The sequence below is a fragment of the Raphanus sativus genome, chromosome 7, assembly GCF_000801105.2.
Source record: "Raphanus sativus cultivar WK10039 chromosome 7, ASM80110v3, whole genome shotgun sequence".
NCBI classification, from domain to species: Eukaryota; Viridiplantae; Streptophyta; class Magnoliopsida; order Brassicales; family Brassicaceae; genus Raphanus; species Raphanus sativus.
Genome location: NC_079517.1, coordinates 11,331,309 through 11,350,504, shown reverse-complemented (window position 1 = coordinate 11,350,504; position 19,196 = coordinate 11,331,309). Strand labels below are relative to the sequence as shown.

General features: G+C 33.5%; 4 protein-coding genes and 1 long non-coding RNA gene across 5 annotated transcripts; 4 read left to right on the top strand and 1 right to left on the bottom strand.

Moving 5' to 3' along the window:
* Positions 1-895: 895 nt before the first annotated feature.
* On the bottom strand, positions 896-2,073 carry LOC108816450 (MLP-like protein 34). The gene is made up of 2 exons (XM_018589023.2): positions 1,760-2,073; positions 896-1,448 (listed from the first exon to the last, which is right to left on the bottom strand). The coding sequence occupies exons 1-2, from the start codon at positions 1,971-1,973 to the stop codon at positions 1,171-1,173; spliced, it is 492 nt and encodes a 163-aa protein (XP_018444525.1). The 5' UTR covers positions 1,974-2,073; the 3' UTR covers positions 896-1,170.
* Positions 2,074-2,662: 589 nt separating this feature from the next.
* On the top strand, positions 2,663-3,085 carry LOC108815374 (uncharacterized). The gene has a single exon (XM_018588001.1). The coding sequence runs from the start codon at positions 2,663-2,665 to the stop codon at positions 3,083-3,085; it is 423 nt and encodes a 140-aa protein (XP_018443503.1).
* Positions 3,086-3,441: 356 nt separating this feature from the next.
* LOC130497635 (uncharacterized) lies at positions 3,442-4,684 on the top strand. The gene is made up of 2 exons (XR_008936634.1): positions 3,442-4,036; positions 4,121-4,684. It is a non-coding gene; the product is annotated as an uncharacterized LOC130497635 (long non-coding RNA).
* Positions 4,685-8,566: 3,882 nt separating this feature from the next.
* LOC108838622 (polygalacturonase 1 beta-like protein 3) lies at positions 8,567-9,879 on the top strand (the record flags this gene model as incomplete). The annotated part of the gene is made up of 1 exon (XM_018611526.2): positions 8,567-9,879. A coding segment is annotated over one exon (1,170 nt), but the record flags the coding sequence as incomplete, so codon positions are not given.
* A 4,753-nt stretch (positions 9,880-14,632) lies between these two features.
* LOC108816656 (uncharacterized) lies at positions 14,633-15,701 on the top strand. The gene is made up of 3 exons (XM_018589222.2): positions 14,633-15,151; positions 15,222-15,340; positions 15,406-15,701. The coding sequence occupies exons 1-3, from the start codon at positions 14,991-14,993 to the stop codon at positions 15,423-15,425; spliced, it is 300 nt and encodes a 99-aa protein (XP_018444724.1). The 5' UTR covers positions 14,633-14,990; the 3' UTR covers positions 15,426-15,701.
* The last annotated feature ends 3,495 nt before the right edge of the window (positions 15,702-19,196 follow it).

Here is a 19,196-nt window from a genome sequence, read left to right as displayed (position 1 = left end):
TTCCCCTAATTTTTATTTTTTTTAAAAGTAAATTGCTTTAAATTATCAACTAACATAATTTCCTTTTCATTAAAAAAAGAGAGATATTTTATTTTTAATATCCTAAACAATTTAATTTAATTAACGTGGAATTTTAAATAATCCTAACTAACATACTTTCCTTTTTATTAAGAAAAGGGAATATTTATTTTTAATATTTTTAAAAATTAATTTAAAAACGTGGGTTGAAAATATATGATTTTTATAAATTGGAAATTATTTAAAATGAAATTAGTTTTCACTTATTTTATTAATATAATAAAAGGAAAATATTAAGCAAAATCCTTATTTTTTATGAATAATGACAGTAATAGATAATATTTTAGTTTCATTAAGAATATCAATGTAATAAATCATTGTGAGAGTTACACGACGTGTAAGAAAGTGAATTCTCAAATAAAATTATAAAGATCTTAAGATGAATCTATATTATTAAAACTGAAGTACACATTGAAATTGTTTTGAAAATTGAATAGTAATATTTTTTGGACATATGAATAGCAGTATAAAAAATATTGTTTGAAAATATGAATAATAATATATTTGAGAAAAAAGATAATGGCTTATCTTCTCTATTTAAAGAGAAATGCCATTTTTATCTATCATAAAATGTCACAATAGATCCATACATATATTTAGTTATTTACATTAATTTAATGAAAATATAAAATTTTAAAAAATCTTAATATTTATAAAGATATTAAAATACAAATCTGTTGAGAAAAATCTAACAAAATTTACCAAAATTTTTAAATATTTTTAATTAATAAATTTAATAATTTCGTATTTAATTATATAATATAACTATAACTAATTGTAAATAAAATATTCTAGAAGTACTATCTACTATAAAAAATGTCACAATAGGTCCATACATATATTTGATTATTTACATTAATTTAATGTAAACCAAAATAAAATAAACTTAAATGCTATTTAATTATAATACACTTTAACAAACAAGAAAGTAGAATACGTGCATGTATAATACAGCACTTCCATTTCACATGTCACTCATATATATTATACACTCATTATTTATTGAAATTTTTAATACTGAAATCAACATGCTTCAACCATGCACACAAGTACTGATAGGAAAGTGACGAAAGTCACACGAGGAGTACTCCTCTATTCCTCAGACAAGAGATGTTCGTCCATCTCTTTGCAGAGTTCAATACAGAACAGGAGGAGAGTCTCGGGATGAGCAACCTCGTCGCTAATCTTCTCATACTCAAGGTGCCAGTGCACAATACTCCCTGGCCCTCCATGCTTAGGGGTCACCTGGATCGTGGTCAAGAAGCTTTTGTACTCTTTCATCAGATCACCTTCTATAACCCTGAACGAGATCAAGTTCTTTTCCGGCTCCACTGCCTCGATCCTCTCCTTGGTCATCTTTGCCTCCCCATCTGCACCAAATTATATTCAAAATGTTAATATTATATTGGATTAACTTTGAGAATAACTTGAATGTTTTAGTTCAAAAGCTTATTATTATAATTACATATATTCAAGTGATAGTATTATACTGGTCATCGTCTTGTAGAGCGGGGGGTGAGGGGAGGTCTAAATTCAACTTAAGCTAGACAGAACTGTTTATATTGACATTGCATGATTTGGACGGCGGCATATATACCTCATATTATTAGACCCAATAAATCTTGGTTTAGTTAGAATCCAACGATTATAAGAGAAAATAGTATGAATTAAGTATACTTGCCAAGAACGTAGTAACAGTGGACGATAGAGCCGACCTTGCCCCATTCACCTTCGTGCAGATCACAATCTCTAATCTTGCCTGGACATGCTTTGGAGACATGGTGTGGTCTGGCGACCATGTGATAAAACTGTCCAGCCGAAGCTTTGATCTCCACGTCTGTCTCAAGCTTCTCAACCAAAGTATAGACGCCTTGGTTGTTGCATGCCTCAGCCATTTTTCTACCTCTGATAATGCTTACGTTGAGTAAAAATTGGGATATGAGAGAGGAGTGAGTTCCCTAGTGCCTCTTTAGTCCCTATTTGTAGAGTGATAGTTGAGTGTTGATTATGAAAAGTTTGTTCATTAAAATAATCTCATCCACATCATATCACCTGCCGTGTTATTTTATATTGATTTTTGTATTGTTTATAAACTGATCTATATTCATCAATCACCCAATGCACGTCGTAACTTTCATTTTCGCAGTTGTTAAATCTCTGCTCAGATATACTAAATTATTGGCAGCAGGTAGCTCTGCTATTCTAACTTTGCTCTCTTTTTCACTCTGCTTTTGTTTTTTTTATTTTGACTAAATCTGCTTTGTTTTTTTTTCTCTTCAACTTTCACTTTCTTTTGGTTTTATAATTTTTCAAACCAAAAGTATGCAATCAAATTTTTTGGTCGATAAAAACGAATTTAAAATGGTTACAGTGAAGATGTAATTCAACTTTAAAAAACCAAAAAGCCATACTCAAATATTTTTGTTGTCGTTAACTAAGAACTAGTATTTTAACCCATGAAACTTGGAATCCGCTTAGAGAATCAAATAGCAACTGCACTTGGGCAAAAGGTGTTTGGTTTTCAAAGGCTACTCCTAAGTATTCTTTCATCACGTGGCTTGCTTTGCTAAATCGGTTCGCTACTATGGACAGAGTATCGAAATGGTCCTTGGGAGCTGACACAACCTGTATTCTTTGTAAGAATGCTGTTGAGTCCAGAAACCACTTGTTCTTTGATTGTGATTATTCTGGGCAGCTTTGGAAATCTCTCACTATGGGCATCCTTCTTACGGATCACTCTAAGAACTGGTCTGTTATTACTTCTCAAATTTCGGACAGTTCAAGAGGTGGGAAAAGTGGGTTTTGTATCAGATATTCTTTTCAGGCTGCTGTCTATGCGATTTGGAGGGAAAGAAATAGGGTGAAGCATGGAGAGAAGCCTATGCCTATTGCCATGCTGCAGAAACTGGTTGATAAAGGAGTAAGGAATAAGCTTAGTCTGATGAAAATGGTGAAAGGAGGAGCTATGGTGGATGGTCTGGAATATTGGTTTAGCACTAGAGTGTAGCTAGGGGTGTCTTTGATTGATTCTTGGTTGGAGGTTTGACAAGGTTTAGTCCCCTTACTATGAGATTCTTACTCTCTTTCCCCATTAGAGTTTTGTCCCATTTGGGTTTTCTCTAATGTGGGTTTTAATGAGGAGAATCTCATAGCTTTTCCAAGCTTGACTTCCACATGGTCAAGTTTGAGGGGGATTTTGCTTTTGTTGAGGTTAAGGATTGGGTGTTTTCAAATTTGAGTTGTTTTTATCCTTTTTTCTTGTTTGTTTTTTCAAGTATCAAGTATGCACTAGTTTGTAAAAAGGCTTTTTTGATGAATAAAATTTAACATTCATTCAAAAAAAAAAAAAAAAAAAAAAACTAAGAACTAGTAATAATATAATTAGAACATTTTCAATCATATTTCATTTTCTAGATTAAAATAAAGTTTGAAATGAAATCTCTTTTAGTTCTACTTCATTTGTCGTTCGACAGTAGAGTGAAAAATAAAATTATTCCAAAATATTTTATAAATAGAAACAACCCCCACCCCCATAAGAAAAATATTTATCTGGGTCCATACATATTTCTAGACATTATTAAAAAGTAACTTTTCAAATTTGTTTATTTGTCACAACCACCTTTATTTCAGAAAATGACATAATTGAGTAAAGATTATAATCAGTGATTGGTCTAGTAATTTTTATAACTAGGGACATTATTATAAACTTTGGGTTAGTCGGAAGCATTTCATGGAGTTTCAACTTATCTCCTTTCAAAGAACCAAAATTTTAAGCTTATTACTTACTGCTTTCTTGTAGTGCACAAGTATTTTCGCCGTATCCTTGATATATCCTGTGTGCAGCCCATTTGTCCCTTAAATGTATCTTACACACAAAAGAAATATATATACAAAGAGCACTAATGGTGTGCAGAGTTCAAGCATGAGGGATGCTAAGGCTAATGTCCAAAGAGAAGAGGTAGTATATGTTCACCTGTTGTGAATCAGAACCGCAGGTTATTGAAGTTTCAGTTCTCAGATTTGTTCCTTTTGAACTCAGCAGAGACTCCGTTGGATCTTCTCCGGGAGCTTTGAACAGAGTAGTCTCCACTGTGCATCCCTGAATCTGAGCTGTCATCAAAAATTTCAAAGCCAAACGCCGTTTTGCCTGAACTTCATGACGTCGGAGTTATACTAACCAGAGTCATGAGCACTGCTTTGCTCCACTTTGATTCCGTTGCTGATGTCCCATGCCCTCACTGTCCAGTACTCCCACAATCTTCTATGAACCAAGTCTTGTTTGAGAAAATAAGCTTTTCAAATTTGTTTGCAGGTTCCTTCTTCTATCCTTTTCTGAATCCTTCGGTGATGCAGGTACATGTCATTTTTACATATTGGGATCTATCTTTGGTGTTGGGCTTTTTTTTTTTTTTGGTTTCGGCCATGTTGGCTGTCTCGGTTAGAATCAAGGATGAACCTCTAGAAGATTTACCATCTTATTAGATTAGATTAGGCCTGTTACTATATTGGAGCTTATGAACTTACGTGAGCTATAAGTAACTGTGTCTTCATTCTTCGATGGTTTTGGATGATTTAATAAAAAGAGAGAGAGTTATCTTCTTATTTATTTTGCTTTCGGATATTTCTTTGGACAAACAAGTAATTGAACTGGGAAACATATTTCTTTATATAACGTTTGAACTAAAATGCAGTAAAATATTGCGGAGATATGGTTTTAACACTATAAAACTGAATAAGGTTGTTAAAGAAGAATAGATTATTACAAAACAATAGGATAAACTTCGGTAATTCTTGTAGATGAGGTCTGGACCTCAATGTCACATTATGTGACTATTCATCTGTCCTAGTTGGTCCAGAAGGCTTTCATGACGCATTTAAACGCGCCGTTGATGTTCATGAACATCTATCTTGCTTAGTGTTTTTATTTGTTGTAGTTTATGTTTATTGCCAAACAGGATGGATGATCTCCTCTTACTATTGTATCGAAGAAGATTGAGTATTTAATAAAATAAGTTTGTCTTCAAAAAAACAAGAGGATAAACAGTCGCTCTAAGAATTATTATTTATTAACTAGGTGGACCGCAACCTGCTTGATCACCACGTCCCTTAATACCTCGCGTACCTAAAATGGTTTATTGCATCTCTTGAACTTTTGGGTAAATTTTGTTGATCTTCCTCCTTGGATTTTTAGAGAAAAATCACCTATTTCAGAATCTGAACAAACTCCGGACTTTAAAGCAACAAAATGTTTGCTTCCGGAGACATTTTCTTTCACACCTTCACCTAATAAGATTGATTTTGGTGGGGGAGTTGAGAATTTTACAATAGCCTGAGGAGGACTAAAGAGTTAAGCTTTTAAATCAAATAGGAGAAGAAAGTGCTCGATACATTTCTGATCAAATCAGTTTCATATGGGACAGCCATTTCCAAGACCACTTGTTGGAGGAGAAGTTACGGCATTTCCTATAGGATGATTTGTATTAATTTTTATGGAAGCTGGTAGGCCTGGGCATTCGGGTCGTCGGATCGGGTTCGGGTCAGGTCCCGGTCTTTCGGGTCTAGGAATTTCGTGATAGAACTAAAATCGGGATCACTCTTTCGGTAAGGATGATATAGACTAAGATCCGGGAGGATTGAGAACTGATGGTTTGAATGGTGACACAAAGGATTGCGGAAGGCCCGATGATACTACCAGAGGGGATACTTGGAGATAACCTCACCAAGAAACTAGAAATGTTCTTAGCAAAGAACAAAGAGTAAAAACTCAAAAAGAAGAAGAAATTCCGTTGATGTATTGCAATGACAAAGGGGATACATTTTATAGTGTTTCTAGTCAAAAAGAATAAAAGAAAAGTGCAGAAAACAATGCATAGAAAACATAAATTTGACTAAATCTAGTCAAAGTGTGGAAAGCAAGGAAGACTAGTCAAAGTGCGGATTCTGATGTTGACTAATCCAGATTCAGAAAGAAGTCCAGGTTCATGCTGATCGTGCACATCATGCTTGGAAGGATACGGACACACGCGGGACGATCCACATATGTCTGAATTCGCGAGAACTGAACATCACCTGATTTGTACATGGCATAACTCCCTCATCTGAACTCTGTTTGATCTGATTCTTCTTCGAGGAGTTCCATAATTGAGTTGAGCACATTCTACAAGTGGTTTCAAGCGAAGAAGCATCATGGTTTAGAAGATATGCTTCGAACAATGCACATATATCTGTGTTGCTTCTCGGGTGGTTTGTTGGTCGAACCAGCTCGGAAGGTCGAACCAACTTGCTCAGCTCGTCCGGGTGAGTGTTAGTCCAGCTCAGCTCGTCCATGATAGTGTCAGTCCAGCTCACTTGAGTATTCAGCTCATCCAAGATTGCATAGATGATAAGGGAATTGGCAATAATCTGATGAGAAAACCTCGGCTAGGTCTAGCTGGTCGACAAGGTCACCATCTTGAGCCGTGTCCATGAACCAAGCAGGAAGGTGCTGGATTTTGGGTGCATCATACTCTCCCTCTTCAAAGGAAATAAATCAGATTCAAAGGAATTAAAATTCAAGGAAAATTCAGTGAATGAAAAGTTTGGACAGAAACTTCCTTGGTGGTCTGAATCCATTTCCATCAAGTATGTATGGTTCCATGTTCCATGAACACAAGTACTTAGGCGTTCACCAGTGCTTGCTCTCTTTGGAAGCTGATCATGTTTATCCTGTTCATCCAAAAAAACTAGAGAAACCACATCAAATCTGCGAAAGAAATAATCAAAAGATTTCTCTATCCTTAAGACATCAAAAATAGGATCCAAGCTCTTAGGATAATTATCAAGCACGTGGGTATACATCAAGCAAGTGAACTGATTGCCAAAAATCGGTTTACTAATTTCAAAATCAGGTCAAGGTGTGAAACTGTTAGAAAAAGAATGAGACAATGCTAAAGCTGAAAGCTTTTCATCATGAACGAAATCAAAAGGTTTCTTTGAATGAAGTAATTTCGGTTCATGCTCTTTTCTACACCAAATCTCTTTCAAAGCACAGCTCAATGAAAACAAATCATGAAATGGTTTAAGCAAAACGTTTTCAACCAAGTAAAGATTTGTTTTTGCTTAGAAATTTTCGGTTTCAAAACATTTTCATGAAGAGAAGGGACAATCAACCTTTGATCCTTACAGTGCTTTTGGTTTGGACAGGAGGTGGACTGAGGAAACACCTTTGGTTCAGTGCTGATAGACATCGATTTCCAGGAATCATCGTCTCCCATCGGATCGTTAGTTGGAGCTTGAGGACAAGCTCCGATTGGAAGGAAGGGATAATGATATGGGAATATGGTTAGATAGATTATGATATTTTACATTAAGAGTTTTGGTAGTTTTCTATTTAATAATTGGTTTACTTTTTATATTAGTTTAAGGGTTTTCCATATTCTACAAAGTTGTATCCCTATATAAGGGTTTCTTATTATTAATAATAGAGAAGCTTCCAAGAATTAACTTAATCTCTAAGAGAGATTATGTTAAGAGGAAGTAAGCTTTTTGGTTCATATCAATTTGGTATCAGAGCCGAACGATCCGATGGGAGACGATGATTCCTGGAAATCGATGTCTATGAGCTCACTATGTAAAGCCATGATTGCACAACTCGGTGAGATAATGCAGACAGTGAAGAACATTCAAGCGAAGGAGGTTGAGCAAGAGAGGATGAAAAAACAAGCAGAGTTAGAGACAACTATTTTGAAGAAAAACCTAGCACTACTTGTAATTTTGGAGCCAGAAGAATTTAATCTCAAAGAGTTAGAGACATTGCAGCAAGATCCATCATTGGTTGTATTGCAATCTAACAACATACGCATGTTAGAATCTGAACGATCTCTAAACTCCAGAAAAGCAACGATAGCACCATTTGTGGTAAAATCTAGCTTCTTAATGGAATCAAACAACAGAGAATCAGAGAAGTGGTTGCTACCATATGCATGTCTAGAAATCATTAGTTGGAGCTTGAGGACAAGCTCCCAATGGAAGAGGGGAATAATGATATATGACTATGGTTAGATGATTAGGATATTTTACATTAAGAATTTTCATTATTTTATATTTAATAATTGGTTTTGAAATTTTCCATTTTATGTTAGATTAAGAGTTTTCTATATTCTACAAAGTTGTATCCCTATATAAGGATTTCATATTATTAATAATAGAGAACTTCCAAGAATTAACTTAATCTTTAAGAGAGATTAAGTTAAAAGGAAGTAAGTTTTTTGGTTCATATCACGGAACCTTTGCAGCCGGTGGCGCCGGAGACTTCACCAACTACCAAACCGAAGCCAATACCCCGGTGAGCCGATTCACGGTGTACTCCGACGGCGGAACCGGAAGGTCCCAGACTTTCAAGACCTACACGCACGGAGCCAACGCCGGCCACGGCCAGTCCTTCACGAGCTACAGCAAAAAGGGAAACGCGTCGCCGAACGAGTTCGCCTCGGCGACTCGTCCAACGTGATCGGCTCCGCCTTCAAAAACTACGGCGAGGAAGGAAACGGCGCCACGGATACCTTCACGAGCTACGCGAGCGGCGGGGAACGTACCGCTGAACGAGTTCAAAAACTACGGCGAGTCCGTCAACGCCGCCAACGATTCCTTCGCGAGCTACGGAGGCGACGGCGGTAACGTGCCGCGGAACAACTTCAAAAGCTACGGCGTCTCCGGTAACGACGCGGTGGACACTTTCGCGAATTACAGAGATAAAGCCAACGTAGGCGACGATACGTTCGCCTCGTACGCGAAAGGCTCTAACGCCGGTACGGTTAAGTTCACTAATTACGGTCAGTCTTATAATCCCGGTTCGGAATCTTACACCGGTTATGGGAAAGGAAGCGAAGCACACAAGATCAGTTTCAAAACATACACACCCAACTCAACCTTCAAGGACTACGCTAAAAACGGCGTCGCTTTCTCCAAGTATAACGTTTCATCCATCGGGAATGGCAAATTCGTAAATAAGTGGATAGAGCCGGGTAAATTCTTTAGAGAGTCAGCGTTTAAAGAAGGTACAGTGATTCCTATGCCTGACATTAAGGATAAAATGCCTAAAAGGTCGTTTTTGCCCCGGAGCATCGTCTCCAAGCTACCCTTCTCCACCTCCAAGCTCGCCGAGGTTAAAAAGATCTTCCACGCCAGAGATAACTCGTCGATGGAGAAGATCATCTCCGACGCGGTGACGGAATGTGAGAGGCCACCGAGCGTTGGAGAGACGAAGCGGTGTGTAGGATCGGCGGAGGATATGATCGATTTCGCCACGACGGTGCTTGGTCGTAGCGTGGTGCTAAGAACGACGGAGAGTGTGGCGGGGTCAAAGCAAAAGGTGGTGATCGGGAAAGTCAACGGAATAAACAGTGGGAAGTTGACAAAAGCTGTTTCTTGTCACCAGAGTTTGTACCCGTATCTGTTGTATTACTGCCACTCGGTTCCCAAGGTTCGGGTCTACGAAGCGGATCTTCTTGAGTTGAATAGTAAGACTAAGATCAACCATGGGATTGCCATATGTCATGTTGACACGTCATCATGGAGTCCGACACATGGAGCTTTCTTAGCTCTCGGGTCGAAACCGGGTCGGATTGAGGTTTGTCATTGGATATTTGAGAACGACATGAACTGGGCTATCGCCGATTAAAACCATATCAACGAGATTTGAATTGAGGAATGTTGATTTTCAGTAACAGTAAAAGCTTGTTACTGATTTGTTTGTGGTGGTAAGAATAATAATAATCTTTGAAGAGACAATTTCAAGATTACTGTTAATAACAATAATCTTTATATATATACATATATATATCTAATCTATTAATTTAGGGATTATCTACTATTTGAAGTTCTCATTTAAATTTTGGACTCTTTCATAGTTGGTGCTAGAATATATCATGCCTCCTATACAATGCAACCTACCAACTTAAATTAAACCAAATCTTAACCAACATAGATTAGTTAAACCTAACCAGTAACACTTTTATAATATTTTTGGTTAATTTCTTAATATAATTAGATCATATAAAACTGAATCACTCTTAAATAACGAGTTCTATATCATTCCAAACATAAGAGAAAAAATATCCGATTTATTTACAACATAAGCATACAAAGACCATCTATGCTTATGCTCATTGATCTTCCAAAAACCAAATAATTGTGGCATAGACCAACATAGGCTCATGTTCGTATCACTAACTTTACTTCCATATATTTACTTTTCACCTACATCATATCACAACATACACAGTTATGCAAGAACATGATTTTTTTTTGTTCAAACAACCAAATAATGGTGGCATATGGTCAGTAGATTTTTTAAATATGTTTTTTTATATATTACATTTTACGAGACTATGTGTATAAGTTTTTTTTTTGAAAAAGAGCATAACTATGTGTATAAGTTAAAAGGTAAAAAGTGTGACAAGGCAAATTATTATACTAAAAATGAAAGAAGATTAAATAAAAACTAATAACAAGTACAACACAAAATATAACACTATTAAATTCTATATATATTTAATAAAATATTATATATGTCTAATATGTATATATATATATAAATGTTACACAAAATATATATAATATTATATACACATATTATATATACTATATATTATTAATTGAAATTTGACAAATAAATTTCCGCCTTTTAGGGCGGGTCCTAATCTAGTTAAAATAATTATTATAGGGAATGTTTGTTGACGCAATTTATGATTATGACTGGTTGGATTGGCTGCTTGGATATTTACAATGAAAGGATCATGGATTGATATGGATATGTCCTTATCATGTCTATATAAGATGGTGAAAACTAAAAATAATACAAGAAGATGGAAACAGCATATGCCAAGTTGTGTCCACAGGATGTAGGCTTGTATAAAGATGAGGTGGACTTTATGTGCCACCCAAATATTCTTACAAACATTAAACATCTATAAAATACTATGAAAACGAAAAGATATGAATAAAAGGAGTCACGAGCTGCATGTGTATCAATGGGACATATGCGTGATGACTGATGAGGGCATTACACTTGGCGCTGTGGCTGCTGAGAACATTTTTATTATATGAAACTTTTCGTGTTTGTTTTCATTTTGTTGGGAGCTTTCGGGAGCCGACATTACATTTAAACTTGTCTCGTGAGATTAATTTGTTTGAGTACCAGCATTACTGAATCCGTGATTCTTTTCGAAACATTCGATAACAGAAAAATACTTGTGAATCCTGACAGTTCTTGTTGTCTGTGTTGCTAGTGTGAAAATGCAAAACGATTCTCAAATTATAATTGGTATTGTGAATTATAGTTGATTTTGACGATATAAATTTTGAATTTGGTAGCAATGGACTGCAAAGGATATCTTGTTAACTTGTAAAGCGTTTTCAGTCTCTCGTAGGTGTTCGAAAGCATTGTGATCACAAGTAATTTGCGTGAAAAACATGTAATTCATATATTTCTTGTTTCAAAGAGGTGGGACACTGAAGTTCAGAACCAGAAATAAACGAGGTTTGTTGTTATGGAATCAAAAAGAACACAATAACGTCCTCGTGTTAGTTAATGTGAATATGTGATACGCATTCACAAGTCCACGGTTTTTTCAAAGATGTTATGACAACGTATCAGAGAGAGTAAAAGAGTTTTGACCTCTGCTTGTGTTCAGAGAGACCCACACTGCCACACATCCTCTCTTCCACATTGAAGTCTACCTGTTTGGATGTTTCGACTAACTTATAGTGCAAGTCCATTATAGGGAATAGGAATAATGTTTTATGACAATAATTTTTTTTTGTAAAATATCTCTCTGGTCTACAAATGCATTCAACTGAGTTTCTGTGTGTTGTCCTCTGCAGAGTTTTCACTTCACTCAACTCCACCAAATGTGAAAAAAATTCTGTTTCTGGTTGGTTGATATAATAAACTAAATGCCAATTCCCATGTCAAATCTCACTCTGTTTCACCAGCTCATCAATACACTCCATAGATTATTATTCTAGTTCTACATGATAGTTCCACATGGGCAAAACCCTATTTAAATATCAATATTGAATATATTTCTAAAATGATGTTATAGGTTTTCTTGTTGTATTAGAAAGATTAATGTTGTAATTTTTAATTACAATTTTTACTTAAAATTAAAATATTAAAAATGAGTAATATAATTTTATTGAGAAACAAAAATTTAAATAGTTTAAAAACAAAACGAAAAAATAATGAATAAAAGTAAATACCTAATCTATACTATTAAAAGGGAAACATTCTTAAAAAATCTACTTATATAAGTTGTTTGCACTATTTCATTAACTAACACTATGTCTTGGTATAACCTTAATTTATTTAATTATAATGATAATATCAATTAATATTGTTACCTTAAATTGAGGGAATCAAATGAGGGAATCAAACGAGGGAATCAAATTATGGAACTCATATAAGATCAAATACAATATAGACTATTTCATTGTTAATTGTTTATACTTTTTGATTAAAACGAAGTATATACCCGATCAAGTACAAATATATATATATAGTCTTTTCATGATGGACCATCTAATAATTCAATCATACAAGTAAAAACATGGTTCAAATTTTTATTTTAATTTTTTTTATTATTACCCTTTATTTTAGTGTTATACACTATATTTTATGATCATCATCTACATTATTTAGATATTAATTATTAAAATGAGTTAGCATAGGGGTGAGCATCAAGATATTCATTCGGATTCAGTTCAGATTTATTCGGGTTTTGGGTTTTCGGGATCAAAGATTTCAGCCTCATTCGATTATTTCTAAATTTTGGTTCGGGTTGGTTCGGATTTTTGTGGGTTCGGTTCAGGTTCGGATAACCCATTTAAATTATTTTTAAAATTTTAAAATTCATTATATACTTTAAATTTCACAAAATCTATACCTAAAATAATATATTATAAATAAATTTAAATAACAAATGTCAAAATACCTAAACTTACATATAAATTAGTTTGGCTTGAACATTTGGATAGAGAATCAATAGATTGTTTTAAGTATTTTTGGTGTTTTGAGTATAGTTTAGCTATTTTGGACATTTACTTTTTGACTATTTGTATATATTTTCAAATATTTTGGAAAAAATAAAAAGTATCTTATATATTTTGGATATTTTTAATATACATTAAATCTAAAAATTATTATATTTAGGTATATATATCTATTTCGGATACATTCTAATACCCAATATATTTCGGTTTGGTTGGGTTTCAGTTCTATAAAAACCAAAATTTTGAATCCATTCAGATATTAAATAAATTTTGATTCGGGTTCGGTACTACTTTTTCGGATCGAGTTCGGTTCAGTTTTTCGGATCCGGGTTTTTTTCCCAGCCCTAAGTTAACATATATCATTAAACATATTGCATCATGTCATCTTACATTATATAATTTCAAGTATTTACAAAATTAAAATTATAAAAATATTTTTGCAATCATATTTTAACAAATATATATATATATATATATATATTATATATTACCTCAACTTAATTTTTTGTAAAGGTATTATAATAAAAAAAATATTTAAGATATATTTAGAAATTATTAAAATCCCCATAAATATATTATATTTAATAGGCTGAAAAAATTTCCAAGTAAATCTTAAGCCATAACAATTTAACAAATGTAATACTTATGAAAGATACACACAATATAATGAGAGAGTACGTCTGGATATTCAGGTATTCAGATTGGTTCCTTTCTATATGGGTACTTTAGGTCCTAATATTCAGACCCAAATAGATATTTTGAAATTTTTGAGTTTGGCTTTAGGTCGGTTCCTTTCATGTCCGGATAGAATACACATATATTTGGGTACATAGCATGTTTAGGACGGTTAAGATTTAAAAACATTAGAAAATCTGAAAATCTGAAAATCTGAAAAGTAATTTGAAAGTTGAAAATATTCGAAAACCAAAAAAAATCCAAAATATATTCAAATATCCAAAATATCTGAAATACTTAAATATAACCTGAAGAACCGAAATATATCCAAAATTTTATCTGAACACCCGAAATATATTTTTTAATTCTTTTTAGTTTTACCTTAAACCTGAAAGTATAACTGTAAACTCAAACCCAAACAAAAAATAATATATGTAATACTGAAAACATATCTGAAACATCCAAATTACCTAATATGTACAAAATATTTTTATGTATTTTGGATATCTGATCGGGTCTGGGTAGGTCCGTACCAAACCAAGATCAGCCGGTCCAACAAAATTATCCATTATGTACATTTCCCTCGACTCGGATCTGATCGGATTTCTTTTTAGATTCGAGTAAATGCATAAACTTAAAAGTGAGAGAATTATATAATAATGTACATACAAAATCTCAAATAAACTAATTTATAAATTATATAATTTTTAAAAAATTCTCTTTTTCGTTAAAATACGATTTGTAACATAGTAATATACAACAATCCTAAAATATTAATTCATATTAAACTTTGTCTATAATAAAGAAAAACCCGCGCTTTGAAAGCGCGGATCAAAATCTATCTATGTTTTAAATATGTGTAAACAAACTTAAACGCTAGATATTGAATACAGAGGGAATAGTACAAGTTTCAGATGATCTATATAACCAATTAAACGTAAAGATTACATGATTTGAACACACAAAATTCACTCTCCCTTGGAGTGACTATAGTGGCAAGTTGAACAAGATGCTAACCGGAAAAGCTAATTCTAAGTAGAAAGCGGGCCTGGTTTTCAAATATTCATGACCACTACGTTCGTTTGTAAAATGGGCCGAATCAGGCCTATGATAGATCCAACTAATATATTCGACCCGACCCGAACTTAAACCCCAACCTTCGTAAAACCACGAAAACGTCGCCGAGTCCGAGAAGAAGCAGAGTCAACATGGCGGCCAACGGCGCGAGAAGAGCCCTTCAGTCATCGTCATCCACGGGGAAAATACTCTTCCGTCGTTCATCAGCTTCATCTTCTGCTCCGAAACTCGGAAAATCAGGTGGATTCGCTTTCGCTAACGGATCAGCATCTCGCAGGCTCACATCCTCCAGGTTAGATCCGTGATTGGTTGCACTGAGGAATTAGGGTTTCTGACATTCTGAATTAGGGTTTGTGCTGCAGGATCCCTGTGGAGCTGAGTGCAGGGATGTCGCTTATACCTTTGCATAGTGTTACCGCTTCATCCTTGCTCACATCGTTGCTGTCTCTGAGCAATCAAAGCTGGGGATGTCTTTCAGAAGGTATTGAATTGCTTGTGTTCTAAGCACCACTGACTAGACTAATATGGGGTTTTGATGTTTTGTAGGATTTGCGACGACACTATAACATGGCCTGCAAGTTTTGTACTTCTTGTCAGATTTCAAGAAGCTTGTTTCATTTCATCAGTTTTACCCAAAGGGTTTAAGATATCAAAGTAGCGACAGAGACACACATACCCTTTGCTTTCTTCAAACGGCTTCTTTTTTTGTTCTGTTTATTTATACAATTGTCATCTTCAATTTTGATGATTTCGTTACCTTTTAACACTTTCCCTTGGAAATAAACTACTCATTTTGCTGATTCGGATATTAGTAGTTGTTAATCTGTGCCCTCAGTTCTGTATCGGAAGAATTTGGTTCCTCAAAAATTGGCTGATTCCAAATCAAATGACCTAACATTAAGCTAATTACCCCTCAAGTGACCTTACTCAATTGTTTTTTTCTGCTTTCAGTTTAGAGTCTATTGTGTTCTTGATGTTAAAAAAGGGTATAATAAGAGTTACACTGAAATAAAAACAACTGATTCACATGTTAATGAAGCGAAGTTTATGCAAACAAATTACAGATAGCAAGCTTTGGTAGAATCAGATGAACAGAATTAAGCCAAGAAAGAACCGGAAGCCAAACCAATAACCAATCACACTGACAACACCTGACGACTCTGAGTGTTTCAGTGGAATGGATTTTGGAGTCAGAATCATCAGGACGCTTGTCAAGTACCTGTTTGTGAGTTCCAGTAAGCATGTCAGTATAGCTACAATAATTTGGGTCATGATTAACATCGGATCATGACCCAAATAATACAACAGCCTAGCAACACAGCGATTTTCTCATCCCCTGAGCATGAAAACAACGGTCATGGACTTCCTAACCAAGTCTAACATGTTAAAGGCTGCAATGAGTAACTATCCCGAAACCATGAGATTTGATTCTAGTCACGTATATGCCAGTGTGTTTTCCTCCAGATTGGTCCGGTTAAAGAACCATTCTCTTGACTCTCTTTCTCAAGTGCTTGAGCCTTGCGCTCTTCATGGAACTTCTTTACCGGAAGTCTATGCGCTACATTGTATGACACAGCTTAAATTAAAAACTCCCACAATATGATTTGCAGCTTCTATTTCTTTCTCTATGTCTAGAATTACAAACTACTTTTTTTCTTAAATTAAGTTCAGTTGTGGGCTCACTCACTTCAAGTTGTAGTCGTAGATGGGTCCAACTAGTTCAAGTGTCCATGTGAGAGCCAATCAGAAATAGTAATTGTTTTTTTCTTTGACAAAATAGTAATTGTTGTTTTGTAATTTCATGTCTCCTCCAACTAATCTTCGACAGTCGTGGTGGCTCGCATGATTGTTATCACACCGTCTATTTTTTGCTCATTTCCAGCCCATGACCATGAGGCTCAAGCTTTACAAAACTATCAACTCTCCCATTTCAAAAAAAAAAAAAATTGTTAGAATTTTTTTTGGATTAAATTTCAAATATTGTTCTTATAATTTAATTATAAGGCACATATAACCAGAAAATTAGAAATATTTTTTTTCAATGATCTAATATATATTGTTTGCATTTTCACTCTATTTAGAAAATATTAAGAATCATGACATGTCAATACGACTAACGAAATATTTATCTTATAAATTAGTAATCTAAAATAGTACAACTGGAACAACTAAATTTTTGTTTTTCAAATATTTCCCTATACATTATTTACCAAACGATTTTGACACTAGTTCTTTCCATAATCATTTTTTTTACCAAATAAATATGACATAGCATATTAAAATGGTGACATGACTTAAAATAAAATGTGACATGAAAAATTACATTTAACATTTATTTATATTTTTGGTAAATTTTTATAATATAGAAATAAATTTATACATCATCATTAAAGTGAAGCTATTCAAATATGACAATAAATAATTTAAAAATATTTTTATTTTTCGAAATATTATTTATAATTATACAATTTTATTACTAAAAATATTTTCAAATTATTTCACAATTTTTTTAAAAATATAAATATTTAACCGTAATATTATTAACTTCTTTTATATATCTAAAGATTCTAAAAATACTGTTCATTTATAATTTTTGATAATCATACAGATTTATATCAATTTTAAATAATTTTATACACATTAATTCAATATATTTTATCCAAAAATATATAAATATATCTAAGATTATAATTTTAAATATATGCATATATATTCTTAAGTATAATCTAAAATTTAAACAACATTTATTATTTTATCTTAATTTTATGTTCAACTAAAGCAAAACTTATACTACAATATTGATAAAAATAGTGTTCAAGAAAGCGCTAGGCGCTAAGCGGACGGTGACCTAATGTCTAGAACGATTAAGTGGACGCCTTATCAGTTAAACGGTTTAGGCGTTTATAAATTATAGCAATATATTAAATATATGTAACATTTTATACTAAATAATAGTAAAAATTATTATTTACATATGATCAAAATTATTTTCATAAGAATATATATTACAATATATTAATTATTATAATTTTATAAATAATAAATTATTTATTATTTATTATTACAATATTGTAATTATTTAGGCGCTTTAAAAAGTAATCACCACAGTCTTGCAATGCCTAGCGCTTAAACGCCGCTCAGACAGCCGCCTAGACCGTTTTTTAGAACACTGGATAAAAATAATAAAATCTTGAATATTAATATAATTTTATTTTAAAATATATTTAAAATTAGCTTTTTTATTATTGCACGTAGTGCATGAAAACACCTAGTATATATATATAAAACAAAGTCCGTCAAGTCTGACGGATAAAGATCTAGTTTCTTATTAAAAGAAAAATCTATTGTTAAAACTTATTTCTTCAAGTGAAAGTGATTTTTATCAATAAAGATTTTTTCATCAAATCAATAAAGATCAAAGGGGACCGTTTCTCTTTATTTTGCTTTTACATCTTTTCATCCACACAAAAAAAATCATTTTTCCTTCAAGAAATATATTCTTTATGTTATAATTATATTATATATTGTTTCATCTTTATAAGTGTTATCGTATGAAAGTTTTACCTAAATAATAAATGTTACAAATATATGGAAAAGAAAAGTAAACATAAAGAAGAAGAACTATACCAAAGAAAAGAGAGAATTTTATTACTATCGTTCGAAAGGGGCACCTTACAAATGAACTCAAACGTTCAATATATAGAGAAGATATGAGACATATTTTACTGTGAAACATTAATAGAAATGGGATCCACTTTGAAGACAATACGTAAAGTATTGACTTTTGCAACACTCCCCCTTGGAGACCATCATCTTTAATGTTTTACCGTGCATCTTCATTGCCTCGTTAAAAACCTTTCTTTGGAAAACCCTGTGGGAAAAACCATAGTAAGGTAAAAAGAGTACAATTCAAAAACTCCCCCTTGAATAGACGATCATTGCAGGTTTTGTTGATGACGCATTCCAATATTGTAAACATGTTTTCTGAAAGTCGTAGTGGGTAGTGACTTCGTAAAGAGGTCTGCAGCATTGTCACAAGACCGAACATACCTAACTTCAATTTCTTTATTTTTCTCAAGTTCTTGGGTGTATGAGAAGAACTTTGGTGGAATATGTTTGGTTCTGTCACTTTTGATGTATCCTTCCTTCGTTTGAGCAACACATGCTGCATTGTCTTCATATAAGATAGTCGGTTCTGAATTGACGTTGATCCCACTACTTGAAAGTATGTGTTGACTTATTGATCTGAGCCAAACACATTCTCTACTTGCTTCGTGTAGAGCAATTATTTCAGCATGGTTCGAGGAAGTGGCTACAAGTGTTTGTTTCTGGGAGCG

Bases quoted from the DNA above. Each gene is read 5' to 3' on its own strand.
- LOC108816450 (XM_018589023.2), bottom strand. From the start codon at position 1,973: ATGGCTGAGGCATGCAACAACCAAGGCGTCTATACTTTGGTTGAGAAG. The intron at 1,449-1,759 runs GCAAGTATACTT...AATTTGGTGCAG, and splicing joins CCACTGTTACTACGTTCTTG to ATGGGGAGGCAAAGATGACC.
- LOC108815374 (XM_018588001.1), top strand. From the start codon at position 2,663: ATGGACAGAGTATCGAAATGGTCCTTGGGAGCTGACACAACCTGTATT.
- LOC108816656 (XM_018589222.2), top strand. From the start codon at position 14,991: ATGGCGGCCAACGGCGCGAGAAGAGCCCTTCAGTCATCGTCATCCACG. The intron at 15,152-15,221 runs GTTAGATCCGTG...TTTGTGCTGCAG, and splicing joins CGCAGGCTCACATCCTCCAG to GATCCCTGTGGAGCTGAGTG. The intron at 15,341-15,405 runs GTATTGAATTGC...GATGTTTTGTAG, and splicing joins CTGGGGATGTCTTTCAGAAG to GATTTGCGACGACACTATAA.